Consider the following 20,525-nt stretch of genomic DNA (forward strand, 5'->3'; position numbering starts at 1 on the left):
TTGCAGCCTTACATTGATTCTTGTTGGTTTCTAAAATTATATAAATTTGGTAGTACCTGATCTCTAATGAAGGGTAAACATCCTTGGGCAGCCTTTTCTGTTTGTGCTCTAGTTGGGGACACATTCTAGTCACTTTGAGGTTACAATGAGTGCAGAAAGTGCAGTTTAAAAATAAAACCCTTCTCAGTCTTCTCTCTGTACCCTATTCTGCTGGTAAACCTAGGTTTAGTTTTGGTGGAAGGGCTGTTAGGGCGCCCCCTGGAGGCTTTGTATGTTGGGGAGCGCAGAGTGCTTTTTATTTCTTATACGGGATCTGAACAGCGGCTGCAACTAAGGGCTTTATGCTGTCACTCTATACTATTTGGACGTGTTGTGCGTGGGCATAGGAGTATGGCTCCAGCTCCCCAATATTGGAGACTCCAGGGAACAGACTCTGTTCACAGCCAGTAAGTAGGGATGGCCAACTACCATCGATGATTAGAAATCATCGATGGTTTATGGCCGATGTCAAATAGTTTTGCCATCGATGGGGGAGAACCAGATGGTTTCCCGCCATCGATGTAAAGCTTAAACTAATAGTTTCGTTTTTGCTGTTTACCTAAAGTGCCGGGACATGGAACATAGCTCCGCCCCCGATACACACGAAGCCCCGCCTCCGCATTTTAATTGGCCCACAGGCCACTCAATCACAGAAAATGGATGACCATCGATATGCAAAAACATCGATGGTCATCCATTGAATAGTTATACACTATCGATGGCCAGTGCACTTTCGCCATCGATGGCCATCCATACCAGTAAGGGACTATGGTGGGCTAGGTTCTGTGAAGAGGTATTTAGCTGGTCTTTGTTCACCTAGACATTTATTATCTCGCACACTGTCCAGAAGATCACAGAAGACTAAGCCAAGGCTCCCATTAAGAGCTTACATTACACACGTAGTATTGCCCTCCTCTGCTAGGCTATGCTATCAACCTGGATCAGCTGCTTTGACCAGCTGATTCAGATGGTTTCTAAGTCCCGGGAGTACAGGGGTTATGGCCCTTCCTTCTTTGTTGTGCTTTGTCTGCAAAGGCTGTTAAGGGCAGAGTTTGAGACCTTCTCCACTTGGGGGACAACCGTACACCCCACTAGATACTCAAGCTCCTAACGGCCATGGGGTCTAGTGGGAAGAAGCATAGACCAGTAAATCGGCGTTAGTTGAGAGAATATAAATGTAACAGAAGTCCGAACCGCCTCCTATCCACCATTTATGCCATATATTCTGTTGTGTAGGTTCTGCGAAGCCAACACCTATAACAAACTCATTTGTTAGAAGTGCATCTTACTGGGAGATGAAACGGGTAAGTCTTCAATCTGTCACTTGTATTTCTTTGTTGGATGCTTGAATATGGTACATTACTGCGGTGTCCACTAGTAGAAACCACTGGGCGGAGTTGCACTGAATTGCCAAGGTCCGTTTTTCCTGTTTTATGGGGATACTGCTAAATGTCTCCCCTACGATGACTACTGCGATACTATGGGCCTGGGTAGTATTTGTTTAATGTGTTCTTATTTGCAATTTGACATATTTACCTTTCATTTTCAGGGGAAGGAGACTGCTATTCCACAGCGCTCGGACTCCCTTGATCAGACTCCCAGACAACGAGTCCGTTGGTCTCAGCCCGCTGGAAACATCGACATGATGGTAAAGTCCATGCTGGATCTCCGCCAGCTAGATTGTTTCTCCCCAAGTGATGACCTTCTAGGACATCTAGGTCCGGAGGAGCAGGAAGCGAGCTTTGTAACGTCCACTGTGGGGGCTCCCATGGTAAGACATTTGGTGGGTTAAATGGGCAGTTGGCTAAAAGTATTCAGTGCCCTTTACAACCATCTGGGTCTAGATCAGTCTTTACCAACCTTGGTCCTCAAGGCACCTTTGGTTTATGTTTATGTATGTTGTTAGAAGTAGAGATGTTGCCCACAGCAACGAATTGCATTGTAGCTATTATATAGGCACTCAATAAGTAAGTAGGATCTGATTGGTGCTTTGGGCCTGTACTTTAGTAAATATAGTCCTAAAGCCCTGTACACACGCTTAGATTTGCTTTAGATTTGATGTTAGATTCGAATTTCTATTAGATCTGGCATTAGATCATCCCATTTGATTTGGCATTTGATCTGTACTTTTGCATTTGATTCGATTTCACAATGTACACATTCGATTTACTAGATCGAATTCGAGATTTCCTTGGCTGCACAGTAGATTTTTCTATTTGATTTTGAGAAAACGGGAGCGCGCATCGAATCGAATGCTGATCGAAAGTGTCCTAAAAACCATTGGATGTGGATTCGATTTTGCTTCTATAAGCAAAATCGAATCGAAAACCGGGAAAAATCTAAGCGGGTGTACACAGCTTATCAGTCCAGTTTACAGCGATAAGCATGCTTGAGCACAGATGGTTAAATCCAAATAACGAAGGTACTAATTAAGCACTTGAGCACAGGTATGACTTTCCTTTTAAACCTTGACTGTTAGGGTGGTATTCAATAACCTGCCGGGTTTACCCCACAACTAATTGCTTGCAAAAATCTGTGGTGCGGGGAAAGGCTATTGATTTTCCGGCACAGGAAACAGGCGATTTTAATTAAATATAGACTTGAAGTCATAAACCCACTGATTTCGTAGAAACTGACAAATCAATGGGTATTTTTCTTACGCGACCTGACTTTTTTTGGTTTTATGCAGACTTTATATGTTCAGTCTGTGTGCAGAGACTTCACAGCTAATTGAATATCTCCAGGATAAGATAGCTGCAGTGTTCCCCAATGCTAATTGAATACCCAGCCTACTAACATAATTAGTGTTCTGTGATGGCCGGGAAACGCTGGCCTAGATTGATAGTTCTCATACATAGTGTGCCCCCAATTGGGAGAAAGAGCAATAATTCAAGTTAGATGGATTTCATTATTAAGGGTCTGATTCTGAGTTGGTAATAAGAACGCAAATAGCTGTGCACCTGTGTAAGGCCATGTGCACTGCAGGTCAGGCAGATCTATATATATGGAATGCACTTGGGGATGCCGGGGCCCATCGGAGGTGATGCCGCTGGGACCACACATCATGTAGCGTATAGCCAGCTGTACTCTGGCCTGTTGTCCGCATAGCAGAGGTTAAAGACAACCTTCACAAAAATACACATTAATGCTAGATAGACCTAGTTCACCTCATTAGTCACCGACCAGTAGGTTGCCCCACTCATTGGATACTGCAAACTGACCTATCCCTGATCTCTACCACACCTAAGGCTGGGATCACATGCCACCTTTTCCTCGCTGCTTTCTTGTTTCCTATGAAAGGCTGGTTGGACCAGGTGCTCTTGTTACTTTCTAGAGACCCAGCCAGCCCCAACCTGGGGCCGACTAACCGAGAGAGTACAGGTCCTCTGTGGTAATTCCTCCTACCTACTGTAGATGTGATAAATGCTGCAATTTATTACCGCTTATCAGTGTATTGGCTGATACGGTCATTAGGTCCGAAGTGTCTAGTTAGACTACTATTAGTCGACACATGGAAAAAGGTTCACACAACGTTGATAAATGTAAAGTAATCAGGACACTGGCATGCATTAACAGGGGTATGGATTCTAGGAATGCCAATGTGATAGTGCCTCTTTACAAGGCATTGGTGAGACCACACATGGAATACGGTGTTCAGTTCTGGGCACCGCACCGGACATAAATGAATTGGAACAGGTACAGAGAAGGGCGACTAAGTTAGTAAAAGGTCTTGAATGACTAGAATACAAAGATAGGTTATCCAGGGTGAATGTTTTCACTGGAGAAACTGAGGTTGGGAGGTGATATGATTAGTATGTGGGAATCATATGGAACTGGGAGATGATTGGTCACGAACAGGCCTATACTTAGGACACGCGGCATGTACTGAGGCTCGAGGAAAAGAAATTCCGTACTGAATTAAGAAGAGGATTCTTCCCCATTAGAGCAGTAACATTCTGGAACTCCTTGCCGGTGGGGGTGATTACAGCAACTACTGTTAATGAATTTATATCAAAACTGGATGCATTTCTGGCCACTAAGGGAATCCTATAGAAATGACTTACTGAAGTCAGTAGTTACAAGTTAGATAGGTTGATCTCGATGGACTAAAGTTTTTTTTTTTTTTTTTTTTCAACCTGAACTACTATGTTACTATATTACTAGGTTACATGGAAAAAAAGTTGTTAAACTGACTTGTTTATACTTTACCATCCCAGTGGGCATAGAGGGAGAACATTCGTGTACCGAATACAGGTGACCATGTGAGGGGAAGCTGTACGCTAATACGGTGTGAGAGAAACCAAAAACTTATTTTGACACTTGGCATGTGTCGACCCTTTGACCATGTCAACCTAATGCATGTCAACTTTTTCATGTGTCCACCTACCTGTCGACCAATAGCGGTTGACTGCATGCCTGTCCACCTAATGATCCGCACCCAGCTGATGCCAGCCAATGGCCCGCAAGGTGTACAGGAAGTATCTGCTTGAAGCTGTTGCAGGAACCAGGAAGTTGTTGGTACAGATGGAGGCACAATTTGCCGCACTGTCGATTTTTTTTTTTCTTAATGTATAAGGGTACACATCACATACAATAAATTAAGGTCATAGTTATGCACATGTCATCATTCATCATTTAGCAAGTTTTACATAAGTACCGTATATACTCGAGTATAAGTCGACCCGAATATAAGCCGAGGCACCTAATTTTGCCACAAAAAAATGGGAAAACTTATTGACTTGAGTATAAGCCTAGGGTGGAAAATGCACAGGGTCTAGGCCAGGCATTCCCAACCACGGTCCTCAAGGCACACCAACAGTGCAGGTTTTAGTGATATCCAGGCTTCAGCACAGATGGTTTAATCAGAATCCCTTAGATACTAATTAAGTCACCTGTGCTCAAGCCTGGATATCTACAAAACCTGCACTGTTGGTGTGCCTTGAGGAAATGCCTGGTCTAGGGGCACACTGAGACACACTGTACATGGTCTAGGTAGGGGCACACTGACACTGAGGGGAGGTTTAAGTTGTGGGACCCATGGGAGAGGGGTTAACAGTGAGGAGAAAGTGATTGATCCAAAGATGGCTGCTGTCATTGTGAAGGAAGCAAGTCCTCCTCAATGCCTTTTACCTCTCTCCAGTGCCCAGCAGAGTGTACAGGGATCCAGGCACCTGGTAAACCTTAGCAGGGTAGTCAGTCCCTCAAGGTCCAGGGTCAGTAGGTGCAGCTCCAGCTGTAAAAGTCCGCGATTTTCGCCATGGAGCCCGATTCCCGGCCTGGCTCCGAAATTTAGGCCCCAGCTTACCAGTCATGGTAGGCCGCAAGCTGAAAAACTGTCCACCGGGTCTGCAATGAACAGCGCTATGCTCAGGGGCATCTGGCTATCGGATGGAGCCCAAACTGAGCAGGTACAGCGCAGTTAGAGGGAATTAGGGCTGTGGGAAGGTGCATTAGGCCTGGATCCACTTCCTCACAGTCTAAACTACAGTTACCGTATTCACCCTAGTATAAGCCGAGGAGGTGCTTTTTTAGCATGAAAAATGTGCTGAAAAAGTCGGCTTATACTCGAGTATATACGGTAGTAATTTCGAGTAATACAATTTAGTGATACAGTGTACAGTAATGATATTTTAGAAATGTAAAAAAATGAATAATCTTGATAGACAATTCTATTAATAGTGTATATTCTGATGTGTAGTTAACTTTTGTACAATATCGATTTCTACAAATTTTACTACAATTATGCATATTGTATTTTGATTTGATTTGTACGCAACACTGCGTATTGTGATTGCCAAGGCTTTGCTTGGCACCTGGTGACCTTTATTTCAGAAGAACTTATGTGGAAGAGCCCTTCTTATCCTTTCACTGTCTGACTTATCATACTAATTCAGGATTATTTATCTTTCCACATTTTAGGACCCATTTGTTCCCATCAACAACCTTGTTCGCCCACGGGTGATTCGGCTCATGTCCTGCGAGGAGGGCGTCTTTAAGCAGGAGCTGGATACTCCGGAAGGCAAAGAGTGTGTCATCTACCCTGAGACTGGGGGGGTGCAGCCTCTGGATTTATGCAGGTAACAGTCATGTACCCCAGTGTAGGCATAGTCCGCCCCCGTTACCCACAGAATCAGCATGTGGGTCTGATCACTGGACACTGATTACTGAATTACTGCCTGAACAATTTAGGTAGTGGCCATTTTGCCATTGATTTGCACAGTAGAAATTTGCCCCAGGGACAAGACACGGGTGCCATGTTCCTGGAGACCTGTGCATATGGGAAAATTCCAGCACAGGTAATCAATGGGCACAATACATAACCGTCCCTTATTCACATGCAGAATAATCCTGTGCAGTAATCTTATATTGCATGTATATGGAATATCCACTATCTGTGCAGCTGTACATTAACCTCTTTCTGTTTGGTTAGTGAGTTTGAGGTGAAAGGTTTGCCTCACGGTGGGTACCATGACGTACAGGAAAAGCACAGCCCAGATAGCGCCTGTTCGGTGGATTATAGCAGCAGCCGCCTGTCCAGCCCGGAGCATCCTAATGAAGGTCAGAAACTCATTTTATATCAAAATCATTGTAGGTGGGAAATACACCAGTGAAAACCAGTTTGATAGATTGATCTAAACCAGGGGTACGGAACCGTCTGGCCTCCAGCTGTTGTTGAACTATCTGTCCCAGCATACCCTGCAACAGTTTTAGCATGGCCAATGAGGACAACTGTAGCATGGGCATGCTGGGATGTGTAGTTCAAGAACAGCTGGAGGGCCGAAGGTTCCCCATCCCTTATCTAACATTTGAGACTTGTATGTGGCCGTGTAAATACTCTGCCCCTGTATGACCTGATCACTTAGGCAGGGGACAGGCTTGGCTTTCTGTGACTGGCACAGACCCTGCTTATTGGTTCAGCCCAATATAGAAATAAGCCGTGGTATAGCTCAAAATGAAGGAAAAAAAAATTCTCTGCAATGTGCAAGTTACCTTTTAGGAGTCACCTTTGGAGATGAGACCTAACAAAAACATTCTTTCTTTTGTTAATGGCAAACTTCAACCCTCAGCAGGATTCAGTTTGCTTTGTTATGGGGAGGAGGTCAAGGCAAGGAGTGTTGCATAGTCCCCCCGGTATACTGTACATAGGCATTTCATCTCTATAATCACCCGAGGGTGGCTTCATGCTGGTACAAGGTTTTACTGTCTACAGCAGTTTACAACACAAAGATCCTGAGTGCTGAAATTACTGCCAGGTGGAATCCTGGCGCTCTGGGTCTATTTTCCCTTGTAGAGGTCTACGACCCCCATAGAGGGGGAATACAAATTTGTGGCGAGGGAAGCGCAGCTTGGCAAGCAGTGAGCCCGTAAGGGGCCCTGTTGTGTTCTCCCACTGCTGGCATTCCGGTGGCGGGGATCCCGCTGTCTGAAAACGTACTGAACCCCAGCAGTTTTATATGGAAACCGGCTTATGAATTATAATAAACTTGCACTGAGATCTGTCTAGATGTCACATTTTAACATCAACATTTATTATGTGAAAAACAAAAACGTATATTGTCCAGGCCTCCGATAGCTCGCCTGATAACATGCCGACATAATGTGAAATACAGCTGCAGAACTGAGGCATCGAACGCCAGCCACCTTTACCATTTAAATTAACATTTCTTGGTATCTTCATACAAAATGTTCCAGTATACACCATATATTGTGGCACATGTTGATCATCTATTCTTATTCATTCTAGTAAGTCTTAGTGTCTTGGATGATCACAGGCCCAGTGTTACCTGGATGTGGGGTGTCAGAAGGAATCGGCTCTTGCTTCAGCACTCTTGCTTTTTGGCCTCACTATTGCTTCTTACCTCCCTTCACCATAGCAAAGAGGCAAGGAAACTCACACACTCACAAACGCTGACAAAATACTGACAAGAATTATAACATCCGTTTTAGTATAAATTCTACTTCTAGAAGGGCATGAATGGGTCACTTTAAGAAATATTTGCCATCTGTTCTCTATAATCACATTAAATCCAACATTTACTAATGCAATATCACATACCTCCTTCTAGATCAGGGCTGGGCAATTGCGGCCCTCCAGATGTTGAGGAACTACACATCCCAGGATGCTTTGCATTAGTTTTGCTATGTGGCCATGCTAAAACTGATGCAAGGCATACTGGGATTTGTAGTTCCTCAACATCTGGAGGGCCGCAATTGCCCAGCCCTGCTCTAGATATTCCGTCACCGACAATACAGCCTATACAAATGACTAGCTGTATACGGATGTGTATTATGTACCAATAACTCTACATTCAGCCTTTCACAATAGCTACTACTAAATGCTACACAATCATACGCTTATACTGGGTAGTATTGTTAAGGACACTGTAATATAATAGGTAATAGATCAAATAAACCGGTGCTGTATTTGGGCCTCTTAAATACACAGCCTCCAGGCCCTGTGCTGTTCTTGCTACATGTACAGTTCTACCATATGAAATAATATTCTCTCACTAACTAGCAGTATACAGCGCCCCCTCCAGGTGCACAGTGTACATCAGAACACTTGATCTGCGTGTGACTGTCAGTAATACACCGGTCTATATGGACGCGGTCTCACGTGCAGCTTGGTTCTCTCACTTGCTTCCACACAGTCTTTGTTAATGTCTGTCTGTCTATTCCACACTCCTGCCTGCTGTCACACCTACCCACGTCTGTCTCCTGTGGTTGGTATTTCACATTTTCCCCCATCCTGAGTAATCTCCACCAATGACTTGTCACTCCTGTCATTTGGAATCGCGAAGTTCTTTCTTTTTTTTTTTCGCTGTCAATGCTTCCTGATGACTGTAGTTCCGGATAGCTGCAATAGCTCCATTGGATACTGCAGGGTATCACAACAGGCTCCTTAATACAAATCCAATAACCCTTTGCTGTGAGAGATCCTCAAATATCCGCTAAAAATGCCAGCGCTGCTCAGAATTACTTTTTATTTTAATGCAATATTTAACTAAACTTCAATGAAGTGACTTGGCTGTATGTATGTATGCTGACAGAACAGTCGCTGTGAGCAATGCAAGTGTTTTGAGGACTGCTCACAGCAACGTTGGTACTCCAAAGGGGTTAATTGTATTGTTTTGTTTTTTTTTCACGGCCAACCTTTGTAGTTTTGCGTAGGCCTGCACTTTTTTTTTTTAAGACCCATAGCATTGATGATTAATCATCCAGGAAAAACCAGATGAATGGACTGTTATACAGTACCACCTCTACAGCTCTGCGAACTGAGTCCTGCTGGGATGGCTATTGATGGAGAGAGGAGGGGCTTGTATTTGGTCATTTCTCCTCTGGTGACACCTACAGGCAAACCTAGGTACTGACAGTACAGCTCTAGAACAAGCTGAGAATGGAGCTCTAGTTCTATTGGTGAAATGTGTAGTCTAAGAATGCAGAGAAAGCATATGTAAGAAGAAATGTATAACAAATCCAGCAGCCATTGTGGTAATGTCATTTAATCTCCAGGAAACATTTGCTATGTGACTTGCACTCTAAAAATCACTTTACTCTTGGACTGGTGCAAGACGTGAGGCTTGTGTAGAAATAAAGCCTTTGTACATTGTGAGATGCTTGAGCACCGCCTTTTGCATGCTTTAAATGTAGTTAGATCATTTTAAACACTGGAGTCCTCCATTTCCAAATATCAGAACTCCACCGACTCTTGACATGGTTTTCACTGATTTGCGGTTTTATTTTACTTCTTGTGCCGAGAAGATTCTGAAAGCACGGAGCCCCTGAGTGTAGATGGGAACTCTTCCGATCTAGAAGAGCAAGCAGAGGTTGAAGATCTGGACACGCCCTGCCTGATTCTAGATGGTGACATCCCACAGACACCTGATCAGGAAATGTTCCTCAAACAGCACTTTGGAAATCTGTCCGCAAATGGCCCAGGTTAATATTCTTACCGGCAACATTCCTATATGTAACCTGTCTTGGATATATGAGAGAGTTTGTTTCCTAAAGAGATGGAGAATTGCAGAAAATACTGTGCCAAGCTGTAGGAATGTGTTTTAGGATTGCTCCTGATTTTTCCTTCTGTCACTCCTCACCCCCCCCCCCCCTACTTTTCTTCACTATTCATTTAATTTGCCGTCCAGTGATTCCCAGTCGTTTATACCCCTTTCGTCTGCTGCCTCGCCATTGTTGTCACGTATCACTGTCAGCTGGTCCCTACCTTCATTTAGTTACATCATGTAGGATTCCTTCCATTAACATAAATACGTACAAGCATACAGCAGATTTAGGTGTGATTCCCGTCCGGTGCAGACCTTAAAGTACCAACACTATGACGTTTATATTTCCATAAATACTTATAATTGCCCATTAAGTAAATCTCAAGCTGTAGACTTCTTTCTTTGTTCCTTGGATTATACAGAACCTTCAAAAATCTCATTCGCCCCTCTTACATCCCAACTCATAGAAGTAAGTAACAAATGTGTTTTAATAGACTAGTCCCATTTTATTTTTTTTATTTTTTTGTGGGCAATATTCTATAGTGTAATGGAATGAACACATTTTGCTATTTTAAAAGTATAGGTGTAGGAACCGCTTACACCGCCTTGGTCAAGTTTGAAAATCTAAATGCTGGCTTGCGCTGTGCACTTTAAACTGGTAATCCCTACCTTTTTAATGATCTTGGCCCAAACAACATGTACATTTGTGCACCTCCTTCTTCTGTATTCGAAAAAGGCCTACCCTGTTTGGCTTTAGGTTCTCCCAAGGTAAGCTGGAGACCACCAGAGATGCTGCGGTTTGGATCTATCCATGTGCAGTTCTGGAAAAAATATAAATCATGTACATTCCTATAAAAGTAGATGCACTATAAAAAACGGCTTGCGCTACAGGCTTTCAAGGTTTTATGAGTCCGAATAGGAGGCTTTCAAAAATTGTCAAGAATCTTAACCCTTTTTTTTTTTCTTCTTTGTCTTTCAAGAAGGACCAATCCTGACCTCTGAGAGAAGTGAATGTGCCAGCATCTCCTCACGGTTCTTAGCGCTGAATCAGACACAGGCTTTCAGGTAGACATATGATATATATATGAAATGCAAGATTTTGCACCACCCTCCAACAAACTTCAGTCTAACGGCCTTCCTCTCCCAAGACCACTTCCTAATCTGCTGGCTGGAAAGGCTGCAAACCAGATGCACCGTTGTCTGATACAGGACGCTATGCAGGCTTCACTGCTGTCTATGGGCAAATAAAGGCTATATAAAAGTTAGGTGCTCTAAATACTAGTTTCAGGGAGAAGCAATGTAAGAAAGATGCTTTTTTTTTAGATGTCTTATTACAAAGGCCTGATCATATAAGGGTATGCCTGTACAACACTTTAACTAGGTCTATTTTGAACTGCAGAAATACAGTAGTTAATGGGGGCATAAGAATCTTGACTGCAGTTTGCGAGTTTTAAGTGGTTCTAGAAATTGTCATCTGATGTCCTGGACTTGGTGTCAAGGAAGTTTAATTCTGTCATGAGGGTCATAGGATGGAAATTGTATGTTTCCAGCTATTAGTTTGTTACTATATACAGTAGTTGATTGTTTGCAGGAAGAGGTAACTCGTGTCTAGAGATGCCAATCCCAGGGCATTTTTTCAAATCCCGGGATTCGGGATTGAAAAATAGTCAATCCCGGGATTGGCTTCCCTAATAATAAAAAGCACCCTGGCCGCCTGCATATTTACTTACATTTAGGGGCCAGGTTGCTGAGTGGGCTGCCGGGTTGCTGAGTGGGAGGGCTGCTGGGTTGCCGGGCTCATGCCGGCGGGTGGGCGGACGGCTGTGCCCTGCGCAGCGTGACTTCTGACCTCGTCATGCTGCGCAGTGCTGCACTGCCGGATATGGGAGAAGCCGGGCAGCATCTGAGCAAGTGCTCCAGTCTCCAATCCCGGGATTGAAATCCCGGGATCCCGCCGATCCCGAACCCGGGATTGGCCACCCTACTCGTGTCTAATTTGTTACTTGGTCATGCCGTATTTGCAAGATAAACATGATCAGTGTAGAGTGTGGTCAGCAAGGCCTTACTTGAGTGGGACTAAATTGTAGGAGGAGCAAACACAAGTAGGTGGGACTAGTACATTATTATTCCTAGAAATGTATACACTTATAACCATCAACCTCTAACTTGTACTACACTGAACAAGATGCTAAATTTACCAAAAGGTAGACTCATTTGTAATGAAGAGTGGAGCACTTTTTTTTTTTTTAAGTGAGTGTTGCAAAATGGAGTACGTTAAATCCAATCATGATAATATAACTTTTGCATGTTTTTGCCCAGGTTAATCTTCATCTTGCACAGATGTGTAGATTAGGTGGTTATCGCTGGGGCAATTTTTTTTTCTTTACAAAGCAAAGATTACTCTAGATAAGTTCCTGCTAATTTGATATTTTAGAACCCAAAACCACAAAAGTTGTGTGTTTCTTTTTTTTTTTTTTTTTTTTTATGCAGGAAGTGGCCTGTACCCAGCACTATGGAAATGTGGGAACAAGAGGTCAACGTAGATGGCGATGATCACAACACATTTATATATCCCACACCAACCAATGAATCAGAGACTCCAATACAAGAAAGTGCCAGCCCTCTAAAACCAGCCTATATACGAAAGAAGAAGCAGGCAGTGGAAATAAGGATGGGCAAAGTGGGTCCATTTCTATCCTCGGTAGTTTCCAGCATGCGGAAAACCCAGTCTGTCCATGATCTTGCACAAGAAGGTACGTTTTGAAGTCTGAATGTTCTTTAAATTCGTCATAGGATTGTGTGAATTCTTTCAGTCATATTCCTTCCCCATTGTCAAACCTGTTTCGTTTCGGTACATCCTGGTAAATTAAATTATGGCATTTGGCGAGTTTCAGTATTTGTAAAGTACAAGTAGGCAATATTCTTACATTCTTTTATTTCCATGTAATGTATTTGCAGTCAAAATGCGCCCACAAGCTCAAACTGCAGCAGAGAAAGAACAGAAGGCCATCCACCGCCGGACTTTACCAGCCACACTAACGAAAACCGAATGTTCACCATCGCTCACCCAGGCCAAGGATGTAAAACCAACTAAGGGCAGGTCCTATATGAACCCAACAACTAGCTCCATGGCCAAGATCTTACGGAGTGTGTCTGTTGGGGATAATTTGAACCTTGGTGAGGCACAGGAGACATCCAGTGGTTCTGATGTAAAAAACAATTTTTGTAATCCTGATCTGGGGATGGTTACTGTAGATCCAGAAAAGAACCATATAGTAGTGAAGGACATTGTCAAACCCCTTATGCAGCCTATCGCAAATTGCTCTTCACCAAAGACCTTTCAGCCGAAGAACCGGGCACATTTAACGTTAGACATTGCAAAACCATTGCCTGACCGCCCTATGCTTTCTTTTGGTAAAAGTAGAAACTCGTTTGAAATTGAATCGCCAAGATCACCTGGATCCAGCTGGAAATCTAAACTAGCTTTCACAGACCTAACCTGCAGGAGCGAAGGTCGAGCTTCAGAGGACATCAGTTCTACGAAGGGGTATCCTGAAGATCCTGTTGCAACAAACTCTAAAATTAATGAACTACAGCAAAGAGTGGACCTGGGTTCAGAAAGCTTCAAACCTATTCCCAGAGGGAGAGCCTCTACCATTGGCCACACTCCTGATCATAATTCAGGTCTTTGTCCTGTTGAAACTATTAGACCTAGGTCTCCTTCTCTCAATGCAGCATCCAAACTGGACTCAGGTGGGCAAAGAGGTCCACCTTTGGTGGTATCTCCCTTTAAGTCTCCCGTTTGTGTGAGTGACCTCGCCATTCCATCTCATCTCTCTCCGTCCAGTCTCTGGCCTTTCTCGTCTTGTTCACACCTGTCTCGTTTTATAAGTCACTCCAAGAATGGTGAGGCATCTGCTATGTCCACAACCCCTCTCCCATAACTTCTGTTACTTTAAGTGTTGCCTTTTTAGAGTTGTAAATTTTTCAGATGTTTGTCTATACTCTCATCACTTCCAACATTTATCTTTCTCATATTACATTAGGGATCATAGGAACAGTGGCAGCACTCTTGTCCAAGAGAGTAGATGCCACCAAAATCAAGGAATCTGCAGTGTACATTGTATATGTGCAATGGATCTGACTAGGCCGGCGCTTGCATGCACACACAAACTTCTAGGGACCGCATTGAATGCAGCACCTAGAAGCCGGGTAGGGCTGTGTGAAAGGCAGAGAAGTGGCTTCCTATTGGAATGCACTCTGTTCATTGCCGCCTGGACTGGCAGTCCCAGGGCGAGAAGACTCCTGCTCCTGGAACTGCCTGTGCTGTGTGATTAGCAGATAGTGCCAACCCTTAGATAATGGCTGCCATTGCACAGAACACTTATTTAAATAGCACTTGGATGTGTGGGGGAGAAATCAACTGAGAGCGGGAAATTCAAAAAACCCCAAGGCCATTTCTACATAATACGCTGCATCTATATTCATGCACTTCAAGTGCAAGTCTGATGTTTCATAAACTTGTTTAAATTACTAAGAATTGCTTTTGGCAACTTGACCGTATAACACGAGGTGTCTTCTTCTTCCTCCCAACCCCCTGTTTAGTGTATTCACCCCCTAGAGCTGGCAGAACTAAATCTTCCATCAGCCCCACCCCAGTGATAGAGTGGAGACCACCAGGAAAAGAAAAAAAACTTTGGGAATCCAAAATTGGGTGTGAGAGATGCTAGGTTCTTTTACCTCTCTAAAAACTCGCTCCCAGTTGAATTTCCCCCTTGGCCTTGGATAGCAAACTAAACTATCTCCCTTTTATTTTATTTTTTTAAGGTTAATTTCTTTGTTTTTGCCTTTTTTGTCATTTTTTTATTTGTTCTTTCTGTATCCGTATCGTACACACTTTTCTACTCCCACTACTGTTGGAGTCTTCTCTAGACGTCATGTTTACAAAAGGGTCAGACTAGATGGGCCAAGTGGTTCTTATCTGCTGTCAAATTCTATGTCATCAGAACCCAGTGATCATGGCGGCACTAGAAGCCACAAGGATGTGTGCTAGGACAATAGAAGGGACAAGTTTTCAGATTGGACCACAAACAGTTTGGCTGTGCACAATCATTTGTTTGTACAATTGTTACTGAAGCATGAGGGACCATGACCTGTTTCTGACACGTTCATCTCCTCACAGGATAATTGGTGTGTGTGTAAAGATATCAAAGCTCATAATGTAAATTACTTGGGTGACAAGGTAAATAACCCAACACCAATTCCATTAATTTTTTTTCCCAAAGTAGTCCTTTTATTTTTTGTTAAAATACATTTTGGTTCTGGTGGGTCTTTCTAACCATTTCTTTGGAAGCATGTCTCACACCCGCAATTTTGGTGTCATCCAATCACCTTCATGAAAAAAAAAATCCAAAAATGAGCTATTCTGTAACTGTGAATAACTGTAGCAATGGTAAATCATCCAGATCAATAAACAATTGGCCGTTGCGTATGGCCGGGGCTGGTTACCATACAGTAGGGATGGGGAACCTTTTATCCCTCCAGCTGCTGTTGAACTACACATCCCAGAATTCATTGCTACAGTTTTAGCATGGCCAAATGGCAAAAGTGTAGCAGTGCATGCTGTGATGTGTAGTTCAGCAACAGCTGGAGGGCCAAAGGTTTCCCATCCCTGCTGTATAGGTAGACGCAGATGTGGATGTATACTTGAATAGCTGCTTGACATGTACAGTATCAAATTGCTTAATGCTAACGCTAGGTACACTCTGCCGAAGAGTATCTGACCTATTAAAATCACCATTTGGGTCACTAGCATATATTAAGTATTAGTGATGTAAACCTTTTATATTAATGAATGTGACCTTTTCAGTTGCAGTGCAGCCGGTCAGCTTTGAGCAGTGTGAATTGATCGCCTCCGAGTTACAGGACAGCCTACGACGAGCGCTGAGTCTCTACCGATCGGTGGGTGAATTTGCTTCATAAATGCTACTTAATACATAACAGCATATAGTAGGTGTTGGATATGCTGCACCTACTATATAATGGCAGACTCTACATTGAGACTCCTTCATACATGGCAAATGTATAGTAACGTAGATTACATCATTGGGCTGCTCAGGATCATATATATACAAGTATAGTTATGTAGTATAAAGGGTAGACACCAAATGGACTACACCAGTAAAAGCTCAACATGGGAATGAGCTTTTCAGGTGGTGTTTTTTGTTGTTTTGTTTTGGGGTGTCTATTTCAGCACATATTCCCCAAATTTGAGTGTATCCACAAGGATAGAGTATGAAAATAACTTCGGCGGAAGGTCAACATGGAAATAGTCAACCCATTGACTGTCAACCTAGATGCTATCGACCGGATACTTGATTTTAAATAATATATCTATATTCCTTTTTTATTTAATTTAATTTAGAGCTACAGTTTTGTGGTCTTCCTGTTTTCAGAATTTTATTGTTCTCCAAACCGAAAACAATTGTTGTTGAAACCAAAAAAAAAAACTTTATTGGCTTTAAATCCTGTAGTGTTTTTTTTTTTTTTTTTTTTCCTCCTTTTTAACGGTCCAGATGACCTGTTGAGATGCTTGAGACTAATCCAAAGGAGTAAAATTAATGATCCTAAGGAGTGCCTGGAAAATGATGATTCACAGATGCCTTTGATCACAGATGCCTTTGATCACAGATGTCTAAATAGAAGTATTTAATCTTAGCAGAATTTCTTCGTTCTTTTGTAAAAAAAAAAAATTTTGTCCTAGGGGTAAATTTACGAAAGCTTCTAAAAATTGTAGAGGTGATGTTGCCCAATTTACCCCCTACACTCTTCAACCCTATACTGTCGCTTGCATTGGGTCCTAGGGAAATAAAATTACTTGTCACATTGCATTACAGATGGCCGTCTAATGTTTTGGGGGATTTTTTCCCTCTGACTTTTCACATAAAAGAATATAATGTAAAGTTGTGTAAGAGAAGCTGAATATCCACCATTGCATGGCATAATAACGGCCATTTTGTCTCCTGTAGGTGACCGCAGTTGGCCCAGCAACAAACATGGATCACTCCAAGATTGCAGACCGTCTGACAGAAACGTTTGGCATGGTGAAAAAGGAGCTGGATTCCTTAAAAGATGGAGAGTGTGGGGCGGGGATGGGGGAAGATTTGTCTCCACAAGGGCTAGACTACAGCAGTAACCTTGAACTACCAGAGGATGGTGACTCTTCGTCAGTTCACAGTTCCCAGCAACTGGGTGATGACAAGACTCTCGCCCTACTGCAGCAATACTCTGAACTTTTACTACAAGCAGTGGAAAAGAGGATGGATAAAAAACTCTAATTAAACATTCAATGCACGTGTGAACTGTTCTTCACTAGTTGTATTCATCAAGAACACTGCAAGCCAAAAAGTTTAAACACTAAACTAAATCTAGTGTAAACGGTCATTTAAAGCCTCTACACCAGCAACTACAATAACTGTTTCGGGGATCTTTCCAGACCTACAGCACTTGTCCCACAAATTGATCTGGTCTTGGCACTAGGCCAATGGCTTATGTTCTGCTTCTGCTTTCAGTTACTCGCAGAGGTGCAGAAAAAAATCCATGTGTTAAAATCTAGTATGGAATACATGGCCGTCTGCCCCCGGTGTCTGTGACCTTTTTTCTGAACCAATGTTTTGCTAGTTTAGTGCTTTAGTTTACAAAATGGCTGCCTCTGATGTGGCTAGGAAAGAGTTACTTAAACAAAGCCTTGAATAAGTATTATATTTGTTGCATTATATATTTTAAATTATTGACTTTTTATTGCTTTATTTGTCTGTGTTTTATATGTTTCTCCCTCAAAGTTTTCCATTTAATGAAAATTTATAGAAGTTAGAACTTTCCAGCTGTTGAGGTCCAACCGGTTGTAACTTGAGAAATTGTCTTAGCAGTTGGACATCACAAGATGGATGCATCTAGCTTTTAAAATGGGTCTGTCACATGCACCAGGGGAAAGGCTCGCGTTTTGTTGGCCGACTCAATGTTCAGGAGTCTGTTTATTCAGTAGGAATTGCTGACCCAATTAAGGCTTTTATTCTGGTTCATTTGGCTTCAGCTCATAAAATGGCGGCCTTTCAGGTCTCTAATTGACCTGTCCACTCTTAAGTGCTATTGCCATGTTGCTAGAGCTCGTAATTGGAGCATTTTGGAGGGATGGTTTACATTTTAGCCTTGTTGTATCTCTTTGTCTTATGTCTGTTCATTATTTAAATTCACCCAACTCCTAAATGTTTTTGGATATTTTTTTTTTTGTTACCTTCTAAACCAGGGCATATCAATTTTAAACTGCATGTTTTTAATACAAACCCAAGACATTGAGAGGATCATAAAATACCTTCACAGGTTTTTCGCATTTAAGATTCAGTTCTCTTCTTTAGCCCACACACCATATTAATCGTATATAATACTACCCATATGTAAGAACTTGCCAAATTGAGACCTTTCCTTTTAACTTTCAGTCCTGTCATTAGTTTTTGTCAGTCTTCACATTTGACAGTAGACTGAGTTGTTGTTTTTGGAAATTCTTTAGATCTACTAAGCGGGATAATTGCCAAATATAATAGTTCTTGTTTTCCACCCACCAGCTCGATTTCACTGGTTGTGCAGGGATGTTTTTGTGTTTTGATTTTTTTTTTTTAGTTTGGAAACCTTTTTTGGTTGAACCATTTGATTAAGGCAAGTTTTAGGGTGTTTAGAATGTTTTTGGGTATGTGTAGGTTTGAAGAGGTTTGCAGTTTCCAGTTTAAGCTATGCATGCGGTATTACAGCGATAACTTTTCTTATGCTGATCTGAAAGCGTTTAAAAGGGGAGGCAGGTCCTCTGACTGTATTAATGGCAACGAGGAGCAGTTTGTTACAGTTTAATACATTTTTAATGTTTTTGTTTTTTTAATGTGACAGTTAATGGTTGTATTTCATTTTTTTTTTTTTTTAATGGGTAGAATAGATATAAACCTACAGTGCTCACCTTTTTGTCATTTGATTGAGCAACATAGTTTAAGATCATTTGTAGGAAAGCCCGAGTCTTTGGAATGAGTGGATTGTTTTATGCAGGAGGATGGTTTTGATTTGATTATTTCTGAGTATTTAAATTTCTTACTATGTTATATAGTTTTTCCATTCCTTTCTAAATCAAATCTGTGCATACAATGCCTCATAGGCTAAATACATTGCATCGTTTTTGCCCTTTTAACAGTTACAGAATAGTCCTTTTATAATTGGATCTCAATAAGAATAGCGTTTGGAGCATCTTAATTTTTGGGTTCTTCTGTTGGTTTACGATTAGTTTACAATTGCCCTGAATTTATCAGGAAACTGAGCCATTTTGTAAATAGAAACACAATTCCGGATATTAAAACGGAACTTTTTACGACTAATTTTAGATTGGTCTCAATGTTGTCACTCCCCCTATATGATGTAAGAGGACTTCAATGCACAGTACTGCGAGCTAATCCATGTTCTAGGAATCGCATTTACTGCAAAGCTACACAAAGTTTAAGGCAGTGTTTTTTCTGGTGTGTTGGACTATATTGCATTTTGCTCAGTCTGAAAAAGAAATGAGTTGGTTTTGTAGGCAATTATTGGTGAGCCGTACCACTGGTTTTTGCGAGTAACTGTTGCCGTTGTAAATAGTGTAAGATAAACTTTGTATTTAAAAGGTCATCGGGTTGTTGAGACCATCTGCGTAGTACGTCCTGAGCATGGAGATTTGCATGAGAATATCACTTGGGGAATACCTCATTCATGAGCAGTCTATACTCACTCACTGTAAGCACTAATGGAAACTTGGGTAATCTGCGACCCCTCTGGTAAATGTGGAATTACTAGCCCTGGAACACTTGCACATTGATGTCCATATCAGCGGTCAACCCACCGATGGCACATGGACTGCTTAAAGCTTCCATTCACGGCGAGCAGTCCATTGCCCCAAGCTGCCCCGTGGTTCACGTCAGCAGTGCTGCTTCAGCCTCTGCGGCCTTCACACGCCACACTTCTACAAGTACAGGTTTTATACTTTTAATATAGGGGAGTTGATAGCCTTTTTTGAAAATGCCTTTTTTAATCCTTTGGAGCAATTGTTATGTTTTTGTGTGTTTTTTGCACTGTGATCTGCCTCTTTCTCTTATTTATGAAGAGACTTTTTATAGGTTCCTTTGTACTTCATGTCTTAATTTCAATAAAAGCGTGAATCTTTTATTTTATTTTTTGAGGTTTTTTTTGTTTTTATAACCTACATGTATATATAATTGTGTATTGCCAATACGTAATGCTGTTATGGCATTAAATCGCCCTACAAAAGCCTCCTCCAGCCCCAACAAGGTGACACGTGAAATGTAGTGCGACTGTACTTCTAAAACTTTCTATTCGAACGGTACACAGTGTACTTTTCAGAGCGGTAGGCCATTGGTGCTTGGTACTAGCTATGGAACGGTAATGCCCTGATGGGAC

At 42.1% G+C, this 20,525-nt stretch overlaps 1 protein-coding gene across 2 annotated transcripts in view; it reads left to right on the forward strand.

Annotated features, from left to right (window-relative positions):
- Positions 1-20,271, forward strand: part of MAPKBP1 (mitogen-activated protein kinase binding protein 1) — a 99,510-nt gene extending 79,239 nt beyond the window's left edge. The window contains exons 22-31 of one of the 2 annotated variants that reach the window (XM_083166913.1): positions 1,276-1,343; positions 1,589-1,810; positions 5,959-6,116; positions 6,470-6,597; positions 9,802-9,978; positions 11,021-11,105; positions 12,531-12,793; positions 12,999-13,793; positions 15,910-16,001; positions 17,069-20,271. In XM_083166913.1, coding sequence (XP_083023039.1) covers positions 1,276-1,343; positions 1,589-1,810; positions 5,959-6,116; positions 6,470-6,597; positions 9,802-9,978; positions 11,021-11,105; positions 12,531-12,793; positions 12,999-13,793; positions 15,910-16,001; positions 17,069-17,377 — 2,297 coding nt within the window. In that variant the 3' untranslated portion in view covers positions 17,378-20,271. The remainder of the gene's footprint in view (positions 1-1,275; positions 1,344-1,588; positions 1,811-5,958; positions 6,117-6,469; positions 6,598-9,801; positions 9,979-11,020; positions 11,106-12,530; positions 12,794-12,998; positions 13,794-15,909; positions 16,002-17,068) is intronic. The other variant, XM_083166914.1, reaches the window with a different exon arrangement.
- The last annotated feature ends 254 nt before the right edge of the window (positions 20,272-20,525 follow it).

Source organism: Crinia signifera, chromosome 12, assembly GCF_055691185.1.
Source record: "Crinia signifera chromosome 12, ASM5569118v1, whole genome shotgun sequence".
NCBI classification, from domain to species: domain Eukaryota; kingdom Metazoa; phylum Chordata; class Amphibia; order Anura; family Myobatrachidae; genus Crinia; species Crinia signifera.